This window comes from Chelonoidis abingdonii, chromosome 7 (assembly GCF_003597395.2).
Source record: "Chelonoidis abingdonii isolate Lonesome George chromosome 7, CheloAbing_2.0, whole genome shotgun sequence".
Lineage (NCBI taxonomy): Eukaryota > Metazoa > Chordata > Testudines > Testudinidae > Chelonoidis > Chelonoidis abingdonii.
The window spans coordinates 29,343,935-29,363,824 of NC_133775.1; the positions used below are offsets into that span (position 1 = coordinate 29,343,935).

Here is a 19,890-nt window from a genome sequence, read left to right on the forward strand (position 1 = left end):
TATAGGGGTTTTGAATAGAAGTCATAAAATAGGATGTCTGTTTGGGCTTAGTGAGAATTCATGCACTGATATAGCATCAGCCCTGAACAGGAAATGGGACAAGTAAAATCTGAGGTAACTTTGGGTATATCTAGTTAACTTTTGGCATGGCACACCACCATGAAAGGGGATACAGGAAGACAACAAGGGAAGGCCATGCAGTGTATGCAAGGTTTGAACCCTGGGGACCTTAGTATAGGCTTCCCTGCCTCCAAAGGCCCTCAAGACTGGAAACATTAAAACTAAAAGTTCTGAAATAAAATTAATAAAATATTTTAAAAATAACAAAGTGGAAAAAGGTACCACTAGGTACAATGCTAAGGTTTTGATCACACACCTACAGTGTAATGGACATATGCAAGCACTTAAAGAATCAATCATATTATGGGTCAGATCCTCAGCAGGTATAAACTGACATCAAACCATTGAAGTCAATTGAAATCAATGGAGCTATGCCAATTTATGCCAGCACAGGATCTCTCACTCTCTGAGACTGTTGCTTTTAATAATCTATTTTTTCCATCTCCCTTTTCCTGTCATTGTGTTGAATATAGGTAAGGTTTCTTATTACATTTGTAAATGTAATAAATGCATTCCCTACAAGTGACAAATGAGTTATTTCCTTTTGTACATATGAAACCCATCATCATAATGTGTATATTTATTATTTATTAAAGCTCATTTTCAATAAATCTTTTTTCAATCTTCTTTTGTAAGTTAATCAAAAACATCCCATTAGTCACCTCACTCTATATATTTACAGAGAAACTTATATGCTGTCCAGATATGGTATATATTTGTACATACATTTTTTCCCCATAAGGAAGACTATAAAAAGTATCTTTGACATATTTTGTTTTGTTATATACATAGGATCTAATCCTGCAGTCCTTTCCTCACGTGAATAGTCCCCTTGACTTCAATTGCATGAGCATAAGGGGCTGGGGAATGGGCTGATTTAATTTTACAAATATGGTATCTTGTTTTCCAGTAAGCATCCTTAATTTTCAAGCAAAAAACCCCCATTTCCTTACCTATCAGTGTCACAATTTCATACTTTTCACACACTTACATTCTCATAATTGTTTCAGATATGTAATGAAGAGCAAATATTGTCCAGCTCAGAAATTCAGCTGTATTTCTAAACCATATATAAATAAATGTATAAAATGTCAGCAGGGCTCTTTACTTGATTCTCCTTTTCTTTACTCTAGGAATCAAACAGACAGGGCCATGATTTTTGTCAATGGCCAACTCACTATGATTAAGTCACTGTGACTCTCTGTACCTCAAAGTAGCATCTGAGAATCCCATATTCACCATGGTGATATAATTATATGTTTTGTAAGTATATTTTGTGAGGTATTATTTTAAAAGTCTTGATCTGTTGAACATGAATATCCGGTTGGATTGTAGGTGCTATCATTGTATGTGAATTATGAAGTATTGCTCTCTCTGTTACTGAAATATGTTGTGAGGTTGGGAACACCCACAACCAGCCTTTCAGTTACAACAAAATAGTAGCCAGCAATAGCCAGATAGCATTAATGGCTCAACACCCATCAATAAAAGAATCCACTATCCCAGAGATTCCTTAGAGAAGGTATGTTTGCAATGGAGACTGCTTTGACCAATGGTGACTGCCTGATCCCCTCCTCACAGCAAGGATTTTTCCAGCACACTGGAAGAAGGTATAAAAGAGGGGAAGTGACATCATGATTTGGCCTCTCTCCCACCACATCTCAACACCTGGAAGCACATCTGCAAGACAAAGAATTTGAACTGGAGGGTTTGATCGCAAGCTATAAAAGGATACAGTCTATGTATTGAGGAACTGTAACCTCCTGCACCATCTCTCAGGGTGAGAAAAGCTATCTGATTCAATGCTTGCTTAGATTAAAAGTTTAGGACTTAGAATGTGTGTTTCTATTTTTATTTCTTAAAGTAACTATTTCTGACCTTTATGCCTATCACTTATAATCACTTAAAATTGATCTTTCTGTAATTAATAAATCTGTTTTATATTTTACCTAAGACAGCGTGTTTTGGTTGAAGTGCTTGGGAAATCTCAACTCTGATTATCCAGGGCTGTTGCATGGCCACTACCCTTTTGTCAGAGTGGCCAACTAGGTAAGGAGCTTACACTGGTCAGTCTCCTGACCAGTGCCACCGAGTACAGTCCTGAGGTGCAAGGCTGCAGCTTCTCTATTGATGGTTCATGAGTGGCTGGGAGAAGCATTCATGTAACTTAGTGGGGTGTGTCCCTGCCTGTGGATGTCTGTGTAAGGGCAATACCTTTGTAGTGTGAGCGAAACCCCAGGCTGGTGGGTTTTGAAGGGTTGGTGGTCCCCTCATCCAGATAGCACCCCGGGGACCCCGTCACAGTCACTTAAGTAGTTGGCCTGATTTTCGAAAGTGTTGAGCCAGAAGGGTCTCTCAGTGAAAGAAATCAATGGGAGCTGCAGGATGCTCAGCATTCTTGAAAAATCAAATCATTTACTTTAGATGCCTTCAGATGGATCTAAGATCCTAACTGTATGGGCCCATTATTGAACTTCTTGGCCTATGTTAATAGGTAATTACATGGTACATTTTTGATTAATGGTTTTAAAAATAGTTCTATTTATTACAATAATTTCTTGAATGAAAGTAAACAGTAAACTATGCTAGCTCTAACGATAGCTGTGAAATTATTAAAAGGATTATAATAATAAATATATTGAGCCTACCCTGAATTACAGAAACAGTTCCACAAGCCTTGGCCATGGCTCCAGAGTAAGCGATTAAACACACGGTTAAAAATACGGTATAAATGTAAACATTCAACGTCAGAAACCCTCCAGACACGTTGCAGAACAGCACGAACACTTGTCCTCACTATGTCCAAAACCTAGAAAAGAATATTTCAAGCAAATCAAAGCAATTAAAAAATCCAGGCATATATGACAAAATCTCAAAACCAAACATCTGTCCTTTCATTACACAGAAAAAATGGTATGAGATAATTATCATATAGCATCATCACTTCTAAATTTCAACAAGCTGTTTCATTTACTAACTCTGTTATGGCATCATTTTCCATCAAAACCATTTTGCAAAAACAAAACAAGTTTCATTTATTTATTGCATTAGTATCTCTCCCCCAACCTTTTTCAGTATCAGTAAGTAAAAAAAATTGCTAAAACAAGTAAAAACAGAAAGAGAGACAGACAGACAGACAGATAGACACACACACACACATAGCGCTGATAAGGAGTATTGTGATTAATACCATCCTTAGCAATACTGAATACTTTAAAATTGGTTAGCATATTTAGAATACCCTCTACTTCATAAAAGAATAATCCTGAGACAAGCTGAGTACCCACAGTCTACAGTGACTTCAGTGTGTGTTGCATGTGCTTAGCCCTGCTCAGAATCAAACCATAAGACGATAGTAAGACTGGCTTTTATGCAGGAAATAGTATGTCATAGCATTGAAGAAAAATCAGCATTAAGAGACATTTGAAAAGGAAATGCTCTTTAAAAATGTAATATAGCATTAATCTGAGTACTGTTTGTGAGGAGAAAGAAGAAAATTGGACATTTTTGCACAGCGTATAAATTGGTCTCTCTGTCTAGTATACATCTTAGCTCAATGTCTCATGTGTTTTTCTTCCATGCATACATACACCAGTAGACTATGGAGTAGGAAGTAGCTCATTAGAACATGATGCCCAATTCTGCTCTCCGATATACTTGTGTAACTCCCATTGAATTAAATGGGAGTTGTGTGTGGATATATTGGTGCAGAATTGCAGCAAAGAATGTGGGTTAAATCATGGCTATTAGATACTGTCTGTAACATGTTTTCTGAAAACGTTAAGTGTGACTTAAGTAGTATATAGGCCAGTGGTGGGGAACCTACGGCCCGCGGGCCTCATGTGGCCCATCAGGATAATCTGATTGCGGACCGTGAGACATGTTGCTGATGTTGACCATCTGCAGGCATGGCTCCTGAAGCTCCCAGTAGCCACGATTCGCCGTTCCTGGCCAGTGGGAGCTGCGGGAAGCAACAGTCAGCAAGTCCCACTGCTTCCTGCAGCTCCCATTAGCTGGGAATGGCAAAGCCACTGGGAACTGCAGGCAGCCATGCCTGTGGACAGTCAACATCAGCAAAATGGCTCATGGCCTGCAATCATATTACCCTGAAGGGCCGCATGCAGCCTGCGGACCACAGGTTGCCCACCACTGATAAAGTCCTTGTGCTGAACAGAGGCAAATTTCACCCAAAAAGCATATTGCAGTTCATCAGACCCCAAAATGCCTACAGCATCACACAGAATAAAGCCTGTTAAAGTGATTTTCTGAAAGGAGATGCCCCCACTGCTCAGCAAGTAAAATGGTATCCAAACTCTTACAAGGGAGCGACCAAGGAAATGACCAAGCAGAGAATTTAGCCCTGGTAAGATGAGCTTTGTCTTTTTACTACAACAATGACCATTGCTATTGAAGAGTCTTCTGGTCTCAGGCACATGGAGTGCATGTAGACTCACACTGAATACTTCCAGGGAGCAGCACCCAAATAAGAACTTTCAGGCATTGCACAAGGGAACAGCCATTTAGCTCCACCTACATTAATTTCCACTGTGTAGAATGAGAATGTTCTTTTCTTTCTTTTCTTTTACACTAACACAACAAATCATTTAGATGTAACAGAACAAGGAGATGAATAAACTGAGCAGTCAAAGACAGAGAGTGTGCCAGCAGTGGAAACAGCAGAAATTGTGCAAGCTGAGGTAATACAGCTGCTAAATGGTCCTTGCAACACATCACTGATTGATGTTAGAGATTATGGCTATGTACAGGTGTTTGTATTTATCCAGAGCAAGGATGGAAAAATCATTAAGAAGATATATCTGTTGGGGATAGACATTCTGAAAACCTAGCATATCTGGTGGATATTTCTTTCCCGTATTCTGGAATTTCCTAGCAATCCCAGAGTGCATGCCAGATAGTCCAAGTTTCTGTTTTAAAACCTCTTAAAATTTCAGAGCTCCTTTTGAACTACAGACCTATACTTTCAGAAATATTCTCTAACACTTATTCTTTTTTGGCTTTACACCTCTCCCTCCCCCCGCCCCCCCGCAACCTGCCAGAATATAAAACACTCTGCTCTCAGATCCACTAAAGCTTTGTACTCATATGTCACATTTGGAAATCCTTAGCTGCAATGTCAATCTCCAAGGTAAGCCATTTGTATAACTACTTCCCTAAGAATATCTATCTGATTGCTTGAAGGGGTTGAGATTAAAAAGATGCAGAAACATAAAGCAAATCACTTCCCCTGCTGCCAAAATATCAAGAGCACACCAATGCTTCAGGTAGTATTAGTTTCCTAAGTCATCGAAGGTGTCTTCACATGAAGAAAGAAATCCACATTTTCAGTACTGCATTTTATATTAATGACCTAGTGTTTTATCCTGACATACTGTACATGCCCCGGGTGCCACACAAGCATCAGTCAAAGAAAGCACAGGACCCACTAGCATGCTTTTTAAAACACTGGTTACAGGGGACAAACCAGCTGGAGTAATAAAGCCACAGCTAACATTAAACCGGATTGCTGAATCTCTTAGGGTATGTCTACACTACAGGATTATTCTGATTTTACAGAACCGATTTTTGGAAACAGATTGTATAAAGTCGAGTGCACGCGGCCACGCTAAGCACATTAATTCAGTGGTGTGCGTCCATGTACCGAGGCTAGCGTCGATTTCTGGAGCGTTGCGCTGTGGGTAGCTATCCCATAGCTATCCCATAGTTCCCGCAGTCTCCCCTGCCCATTGGAATTCTGGGTTGAGATCCCAATGCATGATGGGGCCAAAACAGTGTCACGGGTGATTCTGGGTAAATGTCGTCACTTGAATATCAAATCCTTCCCTCCGTTGAAAGCAATTGGACAGACAATCATTTGCGCCCTTTCCCCTAGATTGCCTTGGTAGGATAACATTAGCATGGCAAACCATGGAGCCTGTTAGCCTTTGGGTCACTGTTCACTGGATGTGTAAACTGGAACGCTGCTCTGAACAGACCGCGGTAGCACGCGCTGACACAGCAGCATACATTTGCCTTGCAAAGGTAGCAGAGACGGTTACACACCTATAATACCGTGCATATTGGAAATTGCGATGACGGTTATTTAATCCTTTGTACCTCTGCAATTGAAATTGGGATAGTTTATCAATCACTTTGTATCGTCTGCTGCTTCTGGGTGCTGGCTACTGGCGGATCGCTGAGGTCAGCCGGGGCGTATGGCAAAAATGAATGATCCCCAGGTCAATTCCCCCCCCCCACCCTTTTTATGTTTTGTCCTAAAAATACGAGTCAGTCCCTGCACAGAATTATGGGGCAAGTCTCCTAAGAAACAGAGAGCACAGCCGCTCCTGGGTCAAGTCCCCAGATTAAGTCCCACAAAATGATGAGCTGTATGCCATTCACGGGAGCCCCTGCACACCCACCCTTGCTTAATATCCCTCCTCCCACACCCTTCCTTGGCTACCATGGAGTGGTCCCATTTTGTTGATGAAGTAAAAAGAAATGCAGGAAATAGAACACTGACTTTAGTGAGACAAAATGAGGGGAGGCAAGCCTCCACTGCTATATAGCCTAGGCATACAGAACCTTCATTAACCATAAGTGGGGGGGAAGCAGGCACTCACCTCCATTCCTATGATAAATGGTTTCAATCCTTTTGTACTGTCTGTCAGGAATGAACAGGAGTCATTCCCATTTTTCCCAGGCGCCCACCAGGCCCAACCTCACCAGAGACAGCCAGCGTAGCACTCACGAGCAGAGGATGGTTCCAAGCCTTTGCATGGTCTGCCATCAAAAAAGAAGGGAGGGATCTGCTAGGTTTCAGCGCCACACAAGACACTGCTTCTACCAGCAGCATGCAGTAACATCACGGTTAAAAAGGCGTAGAAACATTTGTTTTCCGACTCATTCTTTCAACGGACAGGGAGGGGTAAATTGACGACATATACCCTGAACCACCCAGGGCCAGTGCTTTTGACCCTTCAGGCACTGGAAGCTCAGCCAAGAATGCAAATGCTTTTCGGAGACTGCGGGGACTGTGGGATAGCTGGAGTCCTCAGTCCCCTCTCCCTCCGTCCATGAGCATCCATTTGATTCTTTGGCTTTCCGTTACGCTTGTCACGCAGCACTGTGTTGAGTCCCTGCTGTGGCCTCTGTCTGGAGATTTTTTCAAATGCTTTGGCATTTCAACTTCTTGAACGGAGCTCTGATAGAACAGATTTGTCTCCCCATAAAGCAATCAGTCCATGCTGATCAGCGCTCCACGCTGGGCAAACAGGAAATGAAATTGAAAAGTTTGCAGGGCTTTTCCTGTCCACCTTGGCAGTGCATCCGACTCCAGATTGCTGTCCAGAGCAGTTACAATGGTGCACTGTGGGATAGCTCCCGGAGGCCAATACTGTCAAATTGCAGCCACACTAACTCTAATCTAAAATGGCAATACCAATTTGAGCGCTATTCCTCTCGTCAGGGAGGAGTACAGATATCGATATTAAGAGCCCTTTATATTGAAATAAAGGGCTTTGTTGTGAGGACGGGTGCAGGGTTAATTTGATTTAATGCTGCTAAATTCAGTATAAACGCATAGTGTAGACCAGGCCTCATAGTAAAAGAAGAAAAAAAACCCAGGGCCAATTGAAAACTGTGTGGTCAATGAAACAGTATTCCCAGTCTGAGATACCTGTTAACATATTGGAGTGCTCACACCATATCAGGTCTAAGCACCCCCTTCACCCCACAAGAGGGGGTTGTGCCCTCTGCCAGTGTTTCCCTTCATGGAGATTCCTTCCCTTTTTAGGGATAACCTTGTTGGGATAGATGAAAGAGAATCCCCAAGATTCCATGCAGAGGACCCACATCTCTGCTGCAGCTCTGACTCTCAGCAGATTTCCCCTCCCCCTACTCCTAGCAGTGTAGGTCAAAAGATCTATGCCAATGGTCCCCAATCTTTTCTGTGTGGCGGGCGCCGGACCGAGGACCATGACCGCCGGACAAGCAGCCGCCGAAATGCCGCCGAGAAGCAGTAATGTTAACAAGCGTTGCCGCCAAAATGCTGGAGAAAAGCAGCGCCATCAAGAGGTGTCGCCACCGAATTGCCGCTGAAAATTGGCAGCATTTCTGCACCTACGCTTCTTGACGTTGCTGCTTCTCGGCGGCATTTTGGCGGCTGCTTGTCCGGTGGCCAGTAGGCGGGTGCACATAGATGCCCTGGCAGGCGCCAGGGCACCCATGGGCACTGCGCTGGGGACCCCTGATCTATGCTATCAAGGGTTCTTCCTAGCTACCGTTTCCCTGGGAACCCTGACCTTCCCCCGCAAAAGAGATCTCAACTTCAGAGAAGACTGCAAAGTTTGGGGTCTGAGTTCCATTATCCTCCCTTCAGTGGAATTACAGAAAAAAGATAATGTGCAATCTTGTCATGACCAGGTCATACGCGGCCAGACCTAGTAGTCAGAGCCAGAGTCAAGAGTCGGATAGGTGGGATACAGTGAGATCAGAACCACGAGTCAGAGACCAGAGTCAGGGCGGGTGAGGATACCAAGGAGTCATGGGGAGGAAACAAATGAAGTCAGGAACCACAAGGCAGATGTCAGGAGTCAAGCCAGGTTGGAATGCCAGAAAAATCAAGCAGGAGCAGGGTTAAGGTTGCCAACTTTCTGACTGCACAAAACTGAACGCCTTTGCTCCGCCTGCTGCCCCACCCTCACCCCTTCTCCAAGGCCCTACCCCCACTCACTCAATCCCCTCCCCCACCCTCGCTCACTTGCACTGGGTTGGGGAAGGGGGTTGGAGTGCGGGAGAGGGTGAGGGCTCTGGAGTGAGGCCAGAAATGAGGAGTTCAGAGCGTGGGAGGAGGCTCAGGGCTGGGGATTGGATTGCGAGGGGGAGTAAGGGCTCCGGCTGGAGGTGCGAGCTCTGGTGCAGGGCCGGAAATGAGGGAGTTTGGAGTGCAAGAGGGGGCTGCAGGCTGGGGCCAAGGGTTAGGAGTGTGAGAGAGGGTGTAGTCTCTGGAAGGGAGTTTGGGTGTAGGGCAGGGCTCAGGGCTGGGACCTGGGATTCGGGTGTGGGAGGGGGTGCAGAGTGCAGGCTCCAGGCGGCGATTACCTCAGGCGTTTCCTGAAAGGGGCTGCCATGTCTGGCTCCAAGACGGAAGGGCCAGGGACCTCCATGCACTGCCCCATCTACAGGCGCTGCTCCCACAGGTCCCATTGGCCTGGAACCACAGCCAATGGGAGCTGCGGAGCTGTCACTTTGGGCAGGGACAGCATGCAGAGCCCCCTGGCCACCTCTGCACCTAGGAGCCGGAGAGGAGATATGCCAGTCACATCTAGGAGCCAGGCAGGGAGCCTGCCTTAGTCCTGCTGCACTGCTGAATGGACTCTTAATGGTGCAGACAGTGGTGCTGACCGGAGCTGTCAGTGTCCCTTTTCGACTGAGTGTTCCATTCGAAAACCGGGTGCCTGGCAACCCTGAGCAGGGTGCAGGAGGCACGAGTCCCACAGTTCAGAGCAGGGTGGAGACCAGTTGTTTGGACAACTTCCTGTTCCTGCTGCTGGCTTACATTGCGCTAGCAGGCCAATCAGCCAATTTGGGACTTCACAACTGGACCTCACACAGGGGCTGGGCTTTGTAAGTCTCAGGTAAGCTATTGCTAGCAGGCTGCAAGGTGGAGGGTTGGAGAGTGGCTGCTCCCATAAATTTTGCAGGCCCAGATTTGAGACCTGTAGGTCATGACAAATCTTCCCGCTCTTCCTATAACCCACCATTCCAACTGTGTAGATCTGCAGACCAGCAGAGAGGCCTCTGCGGGTTTGGTGAAAGATGGGGAAGAGTGCTGCTGAGGCAGCCAAGCATCCCTACTGCAAAGGATGGAGTAGGTCTATGCACTGGATCTTGGGGTAATGACCTTCCCCAGTGATTACCAACATGTAAGAGATAATCATTAGCAAAGGGTACTCAGCAGAGGGACCAATAGATGTCAAATAATAAAATAATTCAGTCTCAATCAATGGTGACTGCTCCTACTACAATACATGCACTCTATACTTTTAAAAAAAATCTCTGCAGAAATGTGGATTTATGTTGCCACTTTATATAATTCCAAAAGATCTTTAATTAAGTTCACAGCTAACCTGCATTATCAAGTTCTCATCATGTCTTTGTCTCTATAAAGCTATGCCAATTTTATAAAACTGTATGCATAAATCTTCCATCTAACATATGAACTTCAGGTAAAATGGTCAATTACATCACAATGGACATAAGAACGGCCATACTGGGTCAGACCAAAGGTCCATCTAGCCCAGTATCCTGTCTATTGATAGTGACCAATGCCAGGTGCCCCAGAGGGAGGTGAATCTAACAGATAATGATAAACTGATCTCTCTCCTGCCATTCATCTCCACTCTCTGACAGAGGCTAAGGACACCATTCCTTACCCATCCTGCCTAATAGACATTAATGGACTTAGCCTCCATGAATTTATCTAGTTCTCTTTTAAACGCTGTTATAGTCCTAGCCTTCACAAACTCCTCAGGCAAGGAGTTCCATAAGTTGACTGTGTTATGTGAAGAAGAACTTCCTTTTATATGTTTTAAACCTGCTGTCCATTAATTTCATTTGGTGGCCCGTAGTTCTTGTATTATGGGAATAATTAAATAACTTTTCCTTATCTGCTTTCTCCACATCACTCATGATTTTATATATCTCTATCATATCCCCCCTTAGTCTCCTCTTTTCCAAGCTGAAAACTGCTAGCCTCTTTAATCTTTCCTCATATGGGATCCGTTCCAAACCCCTAATCATTTTAGTTGCCCTTCTCAGAACCTTTTCTAGTGGCAGTATATCTTTTTTGAGATGAGGAGACCACATCTGTATGCAGTATTCAAGATGTGGGTGTATTTATATACATCCAGTTTGCTTTTTTGACCACCTCTGCACACTGCGTGGATGTCTTCAGAGAACTACCCGATGACTCCAAGATCTTTTTCCTGATTAGTTGAGCTAAATTAGCCCCCATCATATTGTTATGTATTAGTTGGGTTTATTTTTTCCAATGAGCATTACTTTACATTTATCCACATTAAATTTCATTTGCCATTTTGTTACCCCAAGCACTTAGTTTTGTGAGATCTTTCTGAAGTTCTTCACAGACTGCTTTGGTCTTAACTATCTTGAGCAGTTTAGTATCATCTGCTCAAGATAGGTGCCACCTCACTGTTTATCTCTTTCTCCAGATCATTTATGAATAAGTTGAACAGGATTGGCCCCAGGACTTACCCTTGAGAAACACCACTAGTTACCCCCTCCATTCTGAAAATTTACCATTTATTCCTACCCTTTGTTCTCTGACTTTTAACCAGTTCTCAATCCATGAAAGGACCTTCCCTTTTATCCCCCCGTTAGATGGACAAGTTTTCTTTATAGCAGCTTGTCTGTGCCCAGATCCAAAAAACAAAGCAGGTAGTTTAATGTAGTATTCAGCGCTACAGAGACTAAAAATTTGAACATGAGACTGCAGATTTTGTTAGCGCAATTTGAAATGTGGTTACCACATATTTCTCCTGTTCCTTTATAATGATATTTCACCCTTCCTAACAACAATACATATCATATATTAAGCATTTTATTCAAAGTGCTTTCCACTGTTTTCTTTGTAAAAAAAAAAAAATGGTCGGGAAACTGAGGCACATAGCAGGTTAAGTGACTTGCCCAAAGTCACACAGCAAGTTCTTTTCAAGAGCAGAAAGAGAATCCAAATCTCCTGACTCCCAGTCCAGTGATACAGTGACACCATCTCACCTATTCCCAAATCAAATTTCAGCTATTTTAAGGAAAAGAGATATTGGTTTACAAAGCAGAGATTGATTAGAATATGTCCATTTTTTTAAAAATGGAGATTAAAAATGAAGCCATTAGCACACTATAAACCATAGCAGCACCCATTTAGTACTTCTGTGAACTGGAGAAAGCATGAAAAGCAATACTAATCTTTTGTGGGAATAAACTATTTGGCAAAAGAAGAGGAATAATTACCAGCATTTGTAAATTCAATTGAAGATTGCAACATTGTTAATCTTTGTAGCTGTACCTCCAATTCACTGCCATGTCATTAACAAGCCATCCGCTAAGATATTACACTCAAAGAGCCAAATTCAGACTCAGACAACTCAGACACGCGATAGCTATATTTACTTCTTTTCTTTTGGTGGATGGGAGGAGGAGTTTGCTTCACAAGCTTCTTTGTACTAGAAGTGACAATTCTCTACTGTTTACTGTTCTAACAATCATTTTTTCCACAAGCTCACATTATTGTCCCTCCAGTTGCAAGACCTCTCTCTCCCTCACATGTTGACTTGCAACCACACATGAGCTGTGCAAGGTATAGTCCAAATAACACCTGGCACTATGCATACAAGTTTACACTAAGATACTTAAAAATGGATACCCAAAATTAGGCACCTCAGTCCATACGTAGGATCCTAAACGAGTAACCATATTCTCAGGAATGGTGCACAAACTCCTCCTACTGAACAATTACCTAACTTTAAACACCTGGTTTTGGAAATCTTATCCAATGGCCAGATTCTGACATTAGTTACACTGGTATAAATATGAACTAACACCATTAACTGCATAGGAATTATTCTGTATATACAGTGGTGTCAATGACATAAGAACACTCACGGTGGCCAATATTCTGACATCTCAAACTTTTCCATGGCAGTCACTTCTAAGTGCATATTCATTACTTAATAGTATTTTCAAAGGTTGATGTATGCATCACTCACTTTTCGTTGCTTAACAGAGTCCAGTTTTATCAGCCAGTATGAAGCCACATTTGTTTTATGGTATTTCCAGTTATCCATAATCTGAATTAGTTGAAAAACAAAAGATAAAAAACAAACATCTATAAAGAGTGGAATTTGACATTTCCAGCAAAAATATTACATTGGTAAAATACTTCAATTGTTTAAAAACAATCCCAGCATTTTATGTAAAAAATAATTAATTCTCTGTAAGAAATGGAAGAGTGTCTGCAAATTTAGGAAAAGAGGTAATGACTTTGAGCCAGATCCTGACCCCTGTTCTACCTGATCATGCCATTCCAGCAGTGCAAGCAAAAGCACAGGGGTGGGCACAGAGTTCAATATTATAGAACCATTGTTTATTCTAGTAAATATGAAGCTTTGTGCTTCATACAGGTCATTAGATGTACCTTTAAAATACCCTTCGTAATAATCATACAAAATGTATTTTTATTTTTCTTGGTTATATCTAAATTTTAATGAACTATTAACATATCTTTTTAATTTCTCGCTATTCTGCACCTTTGGCTGTATTCCAGATCAGTATCTATTAACAATTTTGCCTCAAAGTCATCTAAGACACTATCGCTTTGTTATCTGACCTCTTCCAATCTTGAGATTCTTATTTTCCCATAGAATTTTGCCAAGTGGCTTTACAAAGGACTTTGCAATAAGGAAGCATATTGTCATGCTTAATGTTATATCAGGACATGCCACTCAATGGAGTACATTTTGAAGAAAATGTTGAAGAAGCGTTTTACTTTAGTTCAAAGTCTAGAAAACAAATAGCCTAGGGGGAGAAACCTATGAGTGAATTATTTAAGTTATGCTTCAGTTCCTATCCAGGCAACACTCCCTTCGAAGGGCCAGGTTCTGTGATCAGTTAGAACAGATCCAAAACTGGTACATTTGGCTACCAGAGGATACAGTGATGCAGAGCCACTGTTGCAGCCCCAATGTCACCCTCTTCTGAACCCACATTATAAGGGTGTTCACAGGGGAATGGAGGCAGTTATGCAGTACTCCTTTACCCTGGTAATCACTGACTGCTGGAAAAGGCCTTGGGAACCAGGGCCTCCTGGGGCAGGGGGGCAAGTGGGGCAATTTGCCCCAGGCCTCGCAGGAGCTCCAGGTTTTCGGTGGCACTTCAGCAGTGGGCCTTCAATCGCTCCAAGTCTTCCGCTGCACTGAAAGAGCCACCGCTGAAGACCCAGAACAAGTGAAGGACCCACCTCTGAAGTGCTGCCGAAGCCTCAGAGTGCCGCCTGGTGAGTACAAGTGCCGCAAGTGGTGGGAAAAAAAAAAAGCCGCAATCAGCGGCACTTAGGCTGCTCTACCACCGACACTTCATTCTTCGGCTGCGGGTCCTTCCCTCCAAGAGGGACCTGCCACTGAATTGCCACCAAAGACCTGGCCCTGCCTCAGGCCCCCTGAATACTCTGGGCAGCCCTGTTGGGAACAACTGAGAGCCAACGTGGCTCAAAGCTGGTTTAGACATTACAGGTAGATGCTTCAAAAGCATCTAAGTCACTTGGGAGCCTAAGTCTCATTGACTTTCAATAGAACTCAGGCTCCTAAATCACTGAAGTGCTTTTCAAAATTTTACCCAATACTATCACCCAAGTCAACCAATTTCCCAGGAGCAAAGCCAGAAATTCTGCCCAGCCTATTTGACACTAGGCTCATGGCAATCATGTTATATGGATTCACTTAATGCAGAACGCAGGTTCTTCGCTATTTATGCTGTACAGTCAGTGAAGGTGTTTTAAAGGATCCGTGTGGCTCAAAAAGTCTCTCAGGCTCACAGCCCCATTCCACAGCTTACCCAGGGAGAAAATAGGAGCCTATCAAGCTGAATTTTTGCATACTTACTCACATACACCTCAAATAGCAATTAGGAACAAAGGGAGCTCTCAAATTAGACTGTAAAGGGAGCCTTTCCTATCAAAGCAATTGGCGTAACAGGCCTTGCACTCCTCTTCAGTGATCAAGAATCAGGCGAGGCCCCACACATACCAGGGAATTTTGTTTTTCAGATGGCCCATAGATTAAACCCCTACCAAATTCATGGTCCATTTTCGTCAATTTTATGATCATAGGATTTTTAAAATTATAAATTTCATTATTTCACCTATTGATATTTGAAATTTCACAGTATTGTAACTGTAAGGGTCCTGACCCAAAAAGAAGTTGTGGTGGGGTTGCAAGTTTATTGTTGCGGGGAAGGGGTTGTGATATTGCTTCCCTTCCATCTGCACTGCTGCTAGTGGTGGCTCTGCCTTCAGAGCCAGGCAGCTGAAGAGTGGTGGTGACTGCTGACCAGGAGCCCAACTCTGAAAGCAGAGCCACTGCCAGCAGCAGCAGAGAAGGAAGGATAGCATGGTATGGCATCACCACCCTTACTTCTGCACTGCTGCTGGCAGGGCACTGCCTTCAGAACTGGTCATCTGGTCAACAGCCACTGGTCTCTGGTAGCACAGCTCTGAAGGCAGTGCAGAAGTAAAGGTGGCAATAATGTGAATATCCCAATCCCCCAAAATAACCTTGCAACTCCCTTTTGGGTCAGGATCCCCAGTTTGAGAAATGTTGGTCTCCCCCGTGAAATCTGTATAGCATAGGGTAAAAGCACACAAAAGACTAGATTTCATGGGGGGAGACCAGATTTCATGGTCCATGACATATTTTTCATGGCTGTGAATTTGGTAGGGTCCTACTCATAGACTGACCAAGGTTTGTCTCATGCCTGTGCTTCTGGAATTAAGTCCTAGAGCTACAGTCAGTAGAGCTGCTTCAAACTCAGAATTTCCATTCTGTTTGAAATTCAGAAATTTTGAAAAAGTTTTTGTTTTCAGAAGGAAAACTGGAAATTTTGAAATTTCCCACACAAAAAAGTTTTAAAAAATTGTTTCAGAAATCTCTCTTTTATATGCAAGTTTGTGGGGTATCTTTGCCCTCTCAAAGAGGCTGGATTACTATATGAAGCCAGTATCAATGGCCATTCAGGATTTGCATGGCCCAGAAGGCAGTGGACATTTCAAAATGGATAGCATCTGGAGTCAGGAAGCGCTTTGCATAAAATATACATCTTCATCATAACAAAGAAAACTGCCTGTGCAGCCCCTACCAATAACAATGAAAGCTGCTCAATTCCCCTGCAAGTGGACTGCTGACTGAACCAGGATACATTTGGTTTAATCTGCAACATGTTAACATGCGTATGTTACACCTTTGCCAGACAACAGCAGAACACAACATTGCTATTTACTTTTTTCACTGTTAAACTGATGTTTATTTCTTTGCTCTTCAGCATTTTCAATGTTTTTCCAATCCATACTTTGTCTCTCCCAGCATATCTTCAAATCTGGTACTATTTTCTTTTAAGATTCCCATTTACTGTTTCGCATCAAGCACAGTATTCATCTCTTATTCTTCCACCTCCTTTCATATTCTTCTTTGTTACACGCCAAGTACTAAGGCTCAGAAGAATGTTAGATAAAAAGAAAAGCCAAGCTGGCAAACTGAAGGAGTCAGCAAGGATGCAAATGGTATTACTGGCACTTGTACCCAGGCTTCTACTTCACCTTATTGCTTACCTTTCTGAGTTCCTTAGCATGCCTATTCAGGGATAGTGATAAAACATCTCACAATCTGTATTCACATTCTAGGAAAGATAACAATTAATTGTAACATTCTTCTGTGCTTACTTAAAAGTTTGCACTTTAACAGGACAAACCTCCACAATTATAAACTTAAGTTACTCAGTCTTCGTAATTATAAATGTTTGTCACATTTTAGAAAGTCCGAAGAATGATTTCAGTGTTGTTCTTTTAAGATCAGGTAGAATGTAGAAATCTGAGCTTTTGGAATCCTTTGATTTATAGATTCCATGAGCTATAAGGCCACAGAAGCTCATGAATCATTAGATGTACATTTTATTTTCCCAAGTTCATAGGGGCTTAATATAAAACAGTAAGTGTCCTGTGATGCATCTTCCTCATTGATCGATACTTACATTTTCTATAATTAATTCTGCCTCTTCATCTGTTTTTCCTGGGAACTTGATTCTCATATCATTGAAAATGAACAGTGTCTCTCTTGTCAATGCCTCTTCTTGCTCTTTTGTTCTCTACTGAAGCAAAGACTCAGTCAAAAATTGATATGGAATTGATTTAGTACAGAGTTAGTGATTTCATGTGTATCTTTTATGTGAAAGATATTTTAATGGTAAAAAATATTTATTCCCAAAAGGAGGAAAATAAATAGATTTTTTAAAAAGAATGTAAACGGTATATGTATATAATACATACACTCTATGTGTACATTAACGCATATAAGCATTGACTAGAACTTGTAAAACACTGCAAGAGAAGTGAAGTCTGAAGGTAAATTTGTTTCAGACAGATGAGCAAATCTGCTCTATATTACAATATACCCCATTTAAAATATACAGTGCAAACACAACAAACTTAAATGTAACTATTATTTTATGAACAAAGAGGATTCTCTATGCAGCCACTAACAAACAATCTCACAGAACTCTACCACTGCACCTCCAATGCAAGCTGAGACATCCCTTGCTATCCAGTCTCGCATCTCAATTGAGCACAAGTTGCCAATCATGAAAGCATACCAAACTTCCATGCACAGGTTCTGTAAATTAAAGGGTAAAATCCTGCTAATGTCAATAAAAGTGTTGCCATTGACTTCATGGGGCCAGGATTTCAATCTCAAGTTATGAATGTTTTTGATCAATATTGAGATGAGACTGTGTGACGATAGCTAAGATTGTCTAAGATGTTCTAGCTCCCTCAGGATGGTGCTATAGGGTCAGAATTAAGGTTGTTTGAGATAGATAGATAGATATTTCATAACTCTGCTTTTGCATACTTCCGAACGTTTGGAGGCTTGGATGGGGCTTGTTGAATTTGCAGACTTTCTAACATCTGTGGATTTTGAGGGAAGTACAGCCCTTATTCTCTTAAGGGCTTTTCTTGGCTGAAATAAGTGATAGGTACTTTAAAGCTTAACAAAATAATTTTGCCATATAATATATAATAATTTGGGTCTGAAATAAAGAGCCATCTAATGCCTCTTGTTTATTTCTATTTATAATTCTGGGCTTGTAACTCAAGTATAGATTGTTTTTCCATATTTAGGTTCCATATCTTTGATTTAAAAACCAAATGCATAATCTAATTAATGGTAATATAAATCACTAAAAACATACTTTCTTCTCACCATTCAAAGGGCTGATAAACATACACTTTCCAAATAATTTATTTTGAGCATACTAAAAAGTTATGGATTATCCTTTTAAAATTTTTACTCTATCAGCAATATACGGTATATTATTCTTGGCTGCAAAAACAATCATACAGTACTGTGCGTGGAACTCAGTCCATAAAGATATCATTAAATCTTTCCCATTCCTATTCTGTAAGTAACTTTATTTGCATGATTTTAAGGAATATGACCCCAGTTTTGTCACAGAAACAAGAACATTCTGTAATATAAGATCTCTGCCAGTAGTTGAAGCTTTCTCAATGAAAAAGTTAAGCTGGTTTCTTACTTATGTTTATTTAAGTGAGTAGCTCATTTTCAGTGGCATACTGTGACAGACTCATTTTAATGTCTCAGTAATTTGTATTTGATATAGATCAGAATTAATGTGAAGAGAGAAGTCTATACTAGCCCTGTAACAATAAATTCTCAGTGTATGTCTTCATGATAAAAAAGAGCTTTTTTAACCTCGAATTAGCTAATGTGAAGGGAAACATTCTTAATACTTTGTCTGTAGACATAGGTTAATACATTTATAATCCAGTTAGTTGAATTTAAAATTGTTAAACTGTATGTACAAAAGATGGTCAGGGATGGTTTACATCACATCAGCTAACTCAGTTTAAAAAAAAAGAACCTTTTTTCATCTTTTAGACAGAGCCCCAAAGGCAGCAGGCAACAAACCTTTTGCCAAATTAAAAATTTTGGTTAGGGTGAGTAAATGTTAGAAAGGTTAATTAGCATCCCAAAATAATTTCTCACAACAACAGACATTCCTCTGATAGGGAGAGTGATTGCATATGTGGACTGAAAGTGCCCATTTTAATTAACCTATCTCCAAAAGTTTATTTGGGGGGTGAAAAGATATAAAGGGGACTAGAAAACAGGAATTGAAATGGTTTAGCTACAGCACTTAATATACTCCTGAATTAATTTGGGGACAGATCCCTGGGAACACCACTTTGGCATATGTGGGGCATGCAGCACATTGCAGAAACCTGTAAGAAATAACAGAACTATGAAAGGGGAAACCAAAGATGGTGATCTCAAATAGGCTGGACAGAGAGTGGAGAAATCCAACTCTAGGACTGTATGGCTGATACTACACAGCAACAAACCACAAAAAAACCAATGAACCTACCTATTTTAATTCCCACCATGTGTAAAACTATATATGTGGTGAAAACCCTTTTAATCTGATCTTCCATTTATTTTTAAATACATTGTTTTTAGTTAGGCCACTTGAGCTTCAAGGCTTGTCTACTTAGGGATGCATTTCAAAATGGGGAAAAGCTTTGTCTTCATTTGGGGGAGAAAGTGTGTTGTTACACTGAGACAACTAATTGAAATTAGTTATGTCAATGTAAAATCCTAACAGAGACAAGGTCCTGTAGTTTTTAACTTTATATAGCTGGTTGAGGTAAATCCCAGCAGTGGATGCTATAGATTTTACCTCAGCTGGCCACATCAAGTTCAAAACTAGCTTTACCTTGTCAACTAGTTTTTTACACCAAGATAGGTTTCTCAATGTGTACACATACCTCTTGTTGCAGGGAAGATATAGCCTAAGTCTTACTAATGCAAGCCCTGCTTTACTCCAATGCAATGTATCTATACAGGGGATTTATACTGATATTGAAACACCAGCACAGTTCTGCCAGTGTAAAAATTCTTAGGTAGATAAGCC

At 41.5% G+C, this 19,890-nt stretch overlaps 1 protein-coding gene across 3 annotated transcripts in view; it reads right to left on the reverse strand.

Annotated features, from left to right (window-relative positions):
- The window catches only part of TTLL7 (tubulin tyrosine ligase like 7), a 74,163-nt gene that overhangs the window by 7,500 nt on the left and 46,773 nt on the right, over nt 1-19,890 (reverse strand). For 2 of the 3 annotated variants that reach the window (XM_032798864.2, XM_032798859.2), the window contains exons 16-18: nt 16,936-17,049; nt 12,906-12,986; nt 2,769-2,929 (exon numbers count right to left, since the gene is read on the reverse strand). In XM_032798864.2, the coding sequence (XP_032654755.2) occupies nt 2,769-2,929; nt 12,906-12,986; nt 16,936-17,049 (356 nt within the window). Of the gene's footprint in view, nt 1-1,618; nt 1,801-2,768; nt 2,930-12,905; nt 12,987-16,935; nt 17,050-19,890 lie in introns of those variants that run through there. The other variant, XM_032798865.2, reaches the window with a different exon arrangement.